The sequence below is a fragment of the Varanus komodoensis genome, unplaced genomic scaffold (genome assembly GCF_004798865.1).
Source record: "Varanus komodoensis strain SLA01 unplaced genomic scaffold, ASM479886v1 scaffold80, whole genome shotgun sequence".
Taxonomy (NCBI): Eukaryota; Metazoa; Chordata; class Lepidosauria; order Squamata; family Varanidae; genus Varanus; species Varanus komodoensis.
The window spans coordinates 2,323,378-2,332,172 of record NW_025336482.1 but is presented as its reverse complement, the minus strand read 5'-3'; the positions used below and the strand labels follow the sequence as shown (position 1 = coordinate 2,332,172).

At 57.8% G+C, this 8,795-nt stretch overlaps 1 protein-coding gene across 1 annotated transcript in view; it reads left to right on the top strand.

The window, feature by feature from the left end:
* Nucleotides 1–1,694, top strand: part of GTPBP3 (GTP binding protein 3, mitochondrial) — a 10,727-nt gene extending 9,033 nt beyond the window's left edge. Inside the window, exons 6-7 of the mRNA XM_044455912.1 lie at nt 206–496; nt 1,227–1,694. Coding sequence (XP_044311847.1) covers nt 206–496; nt 1,227–1,458 — 523 coding nt within the window. The 3' untranslated portion in view covers nt 1,459–1,694. The remainder of the gene's footprint in view (nt 1–205; nt 497–1,226) is intronic.
* The last annotated feature ends 7,101 nt before the right edge of the window (nt 1,695–8,795 follow it).

Genomic DNA, 8,795 nt, shown 5'->3' with positions numbered 1-8,795 from the left:
ATAATAATAATAATAATAATAATAATAATAATAATTCCTCTCAAGGGTTGGCCTCTGGGCAAAAAGCGCTTCTAGCAAACCGTTCTGGCCTGGGGGTACTTTTGGTCCTGCCCAGCTCTGGAACGAGGGTGCTCAGGTCGGAAGCGGTTCAGCCTGCGGCCTCGGCGGATCCTGGGGACACGCCTTTGCTTGCCCCTCCCCACAGGGTGAAGGCCGCGGACCTCCTCCTCCTCGTCTTCGATGCTGAAGAGGCTGCCCGGCAGCCGGACCAGCTGGCCCACGCCTTGCAGGACATCTTGCTGCCCGACGGGCCAGAAGGGAGCCGGCCGTATCTGCTGGTCCTGAACAAGACGGACCTCCTTGGAGAACGGGGCCGGGCGGATCTGCAGGGGGCCTGCACCCGTCTGGAGCTGGCTCCCGCCTGCTTGCTCTCCTGCAAAACCGGAGACGGGATCGTGGCCTTCCTGCACGTGTTGGAGGAGCAGCTGGCCCAAATGTGAGGACAGGAGATGGGGAAAGCCAGCCTCTGGCCATGTGCTGGACTGGAAGTGCCAGCATCCTCAGCCAGTGTAGCTGGGGGGGCATGCTGGGGCATAGAGTATCAGCACGTGGCTAGAAGCAGATACTGGGAGACACTTGAAAGCATGGTGAGCTGGGGATGCTGGGACTGTGGGGAACCCTGGCTGCGCATGGATGGAATCGTAACCAGGTTGCAGGTGTTTCGGAAAGACGTGCAGGGGGGCCTCGTTCACGCAGCACCTGGCCAAACGACGCGACTCCCTTCCGTGCGATGTCGCAGCAGCCACCGATTCAGGGGGCTTTCAAAGGCGAGTGCACAAATTCACAGAGGAGGTGGCTATCACAAGTTCCTAGTCCTCATGGCTCTCTGCACCTCGCGCCCTCCCCCCGGTATCAGAGGCAGGCTGTTTGTGTAGGCCCATTGCTGGGGCTTGGAACACCTCTCCTGCTTCTGGTTTCTCTTTGGGGCAGCTGGTGGGCCACTGGGGTTGGGGCACAGAAACATGTGCAAGAGGGACCCCCAGCCCGACCCAGCAGCAGTTCTGGCTCAGAATCGCTCGAGCACAACACCGGTACGGTTAGGCGCATACCTCCATAGGTGCCTTCCCAGGGCTGTTACCGGCCCGGGCAGTATACTTTGGAACAGGGCAGGATCCGTCACCCACCCAGATGCTTTAGCCCACGTTTCTCCCTGATTGGGCCCACAGGTGCGGCGACCCCCTGGCTGGCTCCCCCAGCCCCACGCAGGCCCGCCACCGACTCTGCCTGACCAAGTGCCTGGAGGCCCTGGGACGCTTCGGCCACTACCAGCCGCTGGACCTGGCCCTGGCCGCCGAGGAGCTGCGGCAGGCGCGGCGTCAGCTTGGCCGCCTGACGGGGCAGGTGGGGGCCGAAGAGATCCTGGAGCTCATCTTCAAGGACTTCTGCATCGGCAAGTGAAGGTGGCCGTTCTTGGCCACAGAGCGGTGCCCCCTGGCTGATGGGCACTGCAAAGGGATTTTGACAAGGGCAGGGGGAAACTCCTAAGTTGCCAGTCCTCATGGGGCATGGTGCCCACACCACATTTCTAGTTTTGAACCTCAAAAACAGATGAACACCAATGTCTCACTGGCTGCTTTGGCAGGCGTGAAAGATTTCTTTGGAAATGTAATAAAAGTAGTATTCTTTATGGTGAATAGTCAGTTCCTTCATTTATTGCTCACCTGTGGCTATGAGCGCATTGTTTCTGAGCAAACAGGGCCCTGCTCTGCATGGGCTGGAGTGTCTCTATGGTGCTTCTTAACCCAAACTCTTTAACTGAAACAATTTCCCATTAAGATGCATGGAGGCGGCCTTGCAGGCTACAAGACATGGCACAAAAGGAAAGAGGAAGTGGAGGGAGGAGGAAAAAGCAGCCAGACTCAGGAGCCCCTTCTCCGTTTCCCTGTTCTTAGAGGGGTTTGGTTGGGCAGGGCGAAAATGGGAGAGGGAACAGCTCATGGCCTGAGACAGGAAAACCTTCTGGCCATCCAAGTCGCACGGGCTGTCTGTCCATGAGAGGCCCCTGGCGCCCAGTGTTGGCAGCTGGAGGCACGGGGCCAGCCCACCCAGCGCAGGCCAGGGCAGCATCGGCACCCCGCCTGCGTGATGGGGGCTCCCAGCAGAGAAGCCAGGAACTGGGCATGTCCCCAGAGGAAGGACAGTTGTGAGCGGGGGGGCGGGGGCACCCAGGAAGGCAACTACCTGCAGCAGGAGACCCAGGCAGGGCGCGCAGGTGTGGAAGGGACCTACCCGGCTGAAGCGGGGAGCAGGGAAGGGCCCGCTCTTACGCGGCCCTCCCGCGGGCCCGCAGCTGGCGCTCATCCGGAGGCGGGCCGGGACCGATCCTGCCGGCGCTCCAGCGGCTGTTTCGCTTCTGGCCACCAGGTGGCGCCCCAGAGCCGGCAGACCCGCGAGACAGGCGCTGCACAACCCCCACGGGTGTCTGTCCTGCCCTGGGGGCGTCCAGTTGCCCCCGCACCTACCCATTTCCCCGGCTGGAAACCAAATAGCCCGCGGGGCTAGGCGGCCCGTGCGCTGCAAGCTGAGGGGGGTGTGTGTGGGGGCGTGCTGCCTGCTCGTCCCGCTGCAAAAGGCCAGGGGCTCCTCGGGAGTAAGCACGCGGTCCGCGCCCGGGCGGGGGGGCGGGCGTGCGGGGATGCTCCCTGGGCGCCTTCCCCGTCCTGCGGGTCCATGGATCGGGGCTCCCGCGGCACTGGCCGGGGGGCGGAGGAAGGGGCCCCCAGAGCCAGCACCGGGCGGGGCGCCCCCTCTCCGCGCCCAGCTGCAGAGGGGATCTGATTCAGAAAGGAAGCCGCAGCCTGGACGTTTCCTCCCAGGGCCGTCCGGCCGCTTCGGGGGCGTCGCCGGGAAGCGCTTCCTCCCTGCGCGGAGGACCCAGGCGTCCGGCTGCCACCGCCGCTGGGCCCGCGCGGGCTGCTCTCGCGCGGCCCGGGACTGGACCCCTGTGGCTTGTCCTGGTGCCTGCGATGGGCCGGAGGGGCCACAGGGCTGTCCCTTCCCGGTGGGCGAGGCTGCGAGTCGGAGACCGGCCAAGCCCGGGAGTTTCATGGCCCCGCAGGGACCGGAACGCACGTGCACGCCCTCAGGGCTGCCTCTTAAGCGGCCTGCAGATGATGGAACTTGGAGTTCAGCCCACCAGGAAGACACCTGGTTAGGGAAGACCAAGTCGTGGGCCAGCCAAGTCAACATCCCTTTCATCTTCCCCAATTTTAGAAACATCCATCCTATTAAAACACGTTACACGATTTCTGGCTGACCCTTACGATACCCTTGCAAGGCGGGCCATCGGTGTGGGCGTCCCCAAATGGCAAATCGCAGATAGGCTGCCTGCTTGCGCAGCAGATGACCTTCACGCCACGGTTTTGCTGGCTCCCGGCTCGCAGACTTACGCACCACTCTGGCTCTCATGAAGGAACAAAGGGGGGGGGGGGGAGGCCGGTGTGAGGCTTGTGCTACAGCCTTGCAGGCTGACCTGTACTTTCCTTCTGGGCAGGAAACAGACCCTTGTAAAACATACTTTAGAGTGTCCATGAAGGACACTTTGGGGACTCCTTCAGTGGAGCCACCCCCCCTTCTTCAGGGCCGTGCCCGAAGTCCTATCCCATAATGCACTCTGGGTTTTGTCCCACTACCTTAAAAAAAAGATGAAATGGCCCATGACAAAGCCTGGGAGGGCAGTGATGAGTGGCTTGAAAGGAAAAGGGTGGGGAGACCAACCCCCCCCTCCCCAAACTCATGGAAATCCATTCCGTGGCCAAGTAACTGTGTACAAATATTCCAGGCAAACAGGAAGCAGTTACAATGGTGCAATGATTAATGAACTCTAAGACGACAGATGATGTTTCTTTCCCTCCCCCTGCCCTCCCCTGGCCAAGATCCCGAAGCCGCATCCTCAGGGGGTCAGCCCCTTCTTCTGTGTGGGCAGAACAGAGTTTTGGCAGAGCAGGCCTCATTTCGAGACCGCCAAGTGCCGAGCCCCCCAGGAGTGGGGCCGGGCTATGAGGAAACCTGCTAAAAGGAGGGTGAGCACCCGGAGGAGGGCCTTCTCTGCGGTGGTGCCCCAACCTATGGAATGCGCTCCCCAGAGAGGTCCGCCTGGAGCCATCATTATTTGTTTTTCGGCGCCAGGCGAAGACTTTTTTATTCAAATGTCATTTTAATTGTTAATAGTATTTATTCATTTTATTCTTTGGCCAGGGCGACTTAATTTATACTGTTAATTTATATTATTTTAAGGAAGTTTATTTATGGTTGTGAGCCGCCCCGAGGCTTCGGCGAATGGGGCGGCATAGAAGTCCCCTAAAGAAAGAAAGAAAGAAAGAAAGAAAGAAAGAAAGAAAGAAAGAAAGAAAGGCCTCTCCCAGGAAGGAGCCTTGCCTCTCAGCTTTGCTGAAAGATGACATGCTTCTCTACCCTCCTCATTCGTTTTTCCTCATGTGCCGTGCTTCTCAGAGCGTAAGCCTGTGGGCACAGCGATCCGGTTCGACTGGTGGTCTGGCTGCCACGCTGGGAGACTCGGGGGTGAGCGGCAAGCCAAAACCCGGAGCCCTAAATCTAGGGGGCACTGACAGCAATGCACACCTGAGTGTGGTTAATGGTCGGAACGTGGCTTGAGCTGTCCTGTTGTCTGAACCCAGACACAACTACAAGCATGGCCTGCCGGCCAACCGCAAGCCAACAGTCTCCAGGAACCGGTGCAACTCGTCTGGGTCCCGCATGCCCGGCGGGGCTCAGCTGGGAGCGTGCAGGTCACGCGCGTTCCGGCGAGAAGCCACGGTCCGTGCAGAGCCGCGTCCAGCCCTTGGGTGGCGCTCTTGCGTCGCCCGAACAGCCCATGATGGCGACGCGGCTGGCTGGTTGTTTATTCCCTTGACGCGAGAGGAGTTTTGCTTCCGAGGAGCACGTGTTCCTGCGCACGTTGCCAGGTGAATGTGCATGTGAGAGTGTGCGTATGCGCGCCTTATCTGATGGCAACATGAGACCACCGCTTCATGTGGGAACAATAAAGGTCAGAGGGACCCTTTCCTGATCAGCTACCAGGAATAAGCGCTCCATGCAAAATATTGATGGCAGAGGACGGACTCTTAATGAGGACTGGCATTTTTCCTCTTTAAGGCTCGCTCTGGCTTCGAAATTCTAGGAAAACAACTACGTAGCTGAAATTGGCTCTTCCTGTTTGTGGTTTTTGTTTAATCCTTTAAAACCAAAGCATCAAGTGCTTGTTGTTGCTACCAGCTCCACGGGGAAATTTTATTTTGTTTTGGCAAAACAAAGTACTCAGGTGGTTTGTTCTGTAAAGTCATACATAATCTCTCCTTTGTCTGAACGTGTCAGAGTGCCCAGGCTCACCCAGCTTGGTGCTCCTAAGCATGCACAGGACTGCGTAATCCTTCTGGGAATGATGGGCATTCAGCTGCAAGACATTTCCGGGGCATTTGGGTTGGATAGGCTGGGCCCAAGTATAATGGGTTAAGAGAATGCCTCCCTGGGCTCGTGCAGAGTGGGTCTCTTGTCCCACGGTGATGGTGCTGGTGATCTGTGATTCTCCACCCAAGGCCTTGGTGTGCTGCCTGGTGGCCCTTTTTTTCAGGCCTATTGAGGGAGGTGGGGAGCTGCTTTGGATGCTGTGCAGGGGGCAGAAGTACTCAGAGCTAAGGATGTAATCTCCTTGGGGCAGAAAGGGTTCAAGGACCCCTTGAATATTATTGGATATTATCATAATTATTGTATAATCATATATTTGTGAGCCGCCCCGAGGCTTCGGCAAATGGGGCAGCTTAGAAATTTTCTAAATAAATAAATATTAATAATAAACGCAGTGCTGTATAATATACATGTTATATAATTATAAGAATTATCATAAGAATAATGCAATAAATATTCCTCCTCCTCCTCCTCCTCCTCCTCCTCCTCCTCCTCGGTCTGCTGGAGCAGTGAGTTTCAGGATGGGTGGCCATCGTGTTAAATCTGCACAAATGCAGAGTAGCCAGTAATTAGCCTGTGGGCTCTTTTCCCCCAGCAGCTCTCGCTCGTTCCTGCCTCGAAAGAAGTCTGGGGAAAGGCTGCTTTTCCCAAGACGCACGGCCCAGCATCCGGCAGGTTATACGATCAGGAAATGGCGCTGGCAACTGAACGGGGCTGACGTTCCGGCATTCCCAGAACTGGGCTGGATTGAACTTCCAAGAAGCTCGCGCAGCGTCGTTCCTTCCTGGGCATCCGGCCCACGTCTCCTTCTGCAGCCCCTCTGGCTTGCACCTGGGGTCGGCTGGCGGAGGGCCTGTACCCCCTCTGGGGCCCCAGACAAGCCTCCTCTTCTCGGCCACAACCCGCTGCTCCTTGCCTCTTGCTCTTGGCTGGGCAAGCGGGTGAGGAGCTGCCGGGGAGGCCCGGGCGGCTTGCTCCTTGGCTCTCAGGGCCGGAGAGGGAAGGGGAGTGATGGCCGGGGGTGGGGGGCAGAGGGCAGGCTCTTGGGGGCCTTGCCCCAAACCAGCAGCCGGCCCTGTTTGCAGTGTGTCGCTTGTGCACACCTCCGACACGCCTGCGTGATGAGAGAGGCTCCCGTATCGCTACCCTCAAGCCCCCTGCAGGAGCCCCCCCAGAGCCCCCGGGACCCTTGGGGGCCCAGGCAAGGGCTCGGCGCAGTCAGCCGGGACGCCCCTGCGGAGTAGCGAACGCGCGTCTGAGCGTCCTGTTGAGTCCTCCGCTGCTTCGTTCTTGCATCCCAGAAGCGGAGCCAAGAAGGCCCCCTGCGCAGGGCAGGACACGCCAGGGCTGTGTGGTGGCAGCCTTGGCACGCCGAGGCCGTCGCACGCTCGCGTGCCGGCCCCGTGCGGGCGACAGGGACGGGGGGAGCTGCCGCAGCCTGGGGTGGCGGGGTGCCTTTTCGGAGATGGCCGCCCATTCTCAGGCAGCCCTGACTTGGGCGGCTGCCCCCCCCCAAGCCCAGGGCTGTGGACAAAGGGGTGCTCTCGCCTTCGAACGGTGGAAGGACGAGCACTTCACACTGGGGGAATAATTGCATACCAACCGTGCAACGGGTGCGGGGGTGCACTGCTCTCTCGATCCCTGAATGGACTCGGCTTTGCATTGCCCGAAAGACAGCTCTGTTTGCTTGTTTCCACAGGCTTGTTTTGTTGAGACTTACCACAGAAAGTACATTTCTGAACGAGCAAAGGGTAGTGAGAGGCCACCACGGGGAGCCGGCTTCTGTTTTGGAGGGATGGTGAAGGCAGGTTTTACCTTGGAGGCTGCTACAGGTCAGTTTAAAGGGTCTTTCTGTCGGGTTTATTTTTCCTCCAGAAAAGAAGAGGCAAGCTAACCTCACTTGCACGGGGAAGCTTCTCTCTCCCTTCTCTGGACTGCCTGGAACTGGTTTCGGATCCCCTCACCCTGGTGGCTGGAGTGCCCAGAAAACTGAGGTTTTCCCACTGAGGTCTAGTACCTTGGGATATTATAGCATAAACCTGTTTGGTATGGGCTTCAGCCCTAAAAGCCTGGGAATATTTATACTTTCAATAACAGGGGAAAAAAAGCTTGTTTGTCCTTCCCTCTGAAGTGGAGGGAGGGTGGGGGGAGGGGGGGCGCTGAATGTACATTAATGGCTAATGTTCCTGTAACAGGTTGGTTCTCCGCTGCCCGTCCCTCCCCACAGAAAACTCCATTTCCTCTGCAATCAGATTAGAAGAGAGACATAAAAAGCAACTGCATCAAAACCGAGGAATAGCTCTCGCCCGCTCTTTGCTGTCGCTTGTTTTCGTGCCGCGCTTATAGCCCTCTGGCTTCCAGAGCATACAATTTTGCAGGCTGGAATTTTAAGAGACCACCTGATCCTTCTCTGATGGAAACATAATTTAGATGGAGAAAAAACATGACCCCTGCATTTGCACGATCCCATCAAAAGACTCTCCACCACCCCGTGGTGGTTTTGTTTCCAGGAGTGGACAGTCAAGAGACCCACTGGCAGAGGGGCCTGCAGGGTTGGACCCATGGTGCAAGCAACCCGATCTCGTCTGCCCGGGAGAGTTTCCTTCACCAGAAGCCCTAAGCTGGGAATGTGCCCCCTTCTTGTAGAAATGGCATTGGTCTTCTTCCCCCACAGAGTCCCAATTAGCACGAAAAAGGGAGGCAATACCCAGTAGAGACTTAATGCATTTATTTTGCATGCAAAAGTGCTCAGCAGTGTGGCTGATGCCCTAAAGCAGAACTGACGAAAAGCAAAGGCACGGGCATGGTCTTTAGAGGTTACAGATGGGTAAGCAGTCTGAACCAGGCCATCTAGTCTGACCCCGGCTCCAGCCAGCTCTGCTCATGACATGCCCACCATGTGGACGTCCAGCCTGTCCTTGAACACCCGCACCAATGGGGCCTCAGCCACCTCCCGTGGAAGCCCATTCCACACCCTCAGGGTCCTAACCATCAGGAAGGACTTCTTGGCATCCACACTAAATCTTGGCTCCCTGAGCTTTGCTGTTAGAGCACATCCTGTCTTCCTCCACAAGGGAGAACAGGTCTCTACCCACCTCCGTGTGACACCCCCTCACATACCTGTATGTCGCCAAGAGATCCCCTCGGAGTCTCCTGTTCTCCAGGCTGAAGAGACCCAGTTCCCTCAGTCTCGCCTCATACGGCTTCCCCTGCAAACCGGCCACCAACCTTGTGGCCCTTCGCTGCACTGACTCCAGCCTGGCTATATCCTTCCTGGAACGAGGGGCCCAGGACTGAGCACAATTCTCCAG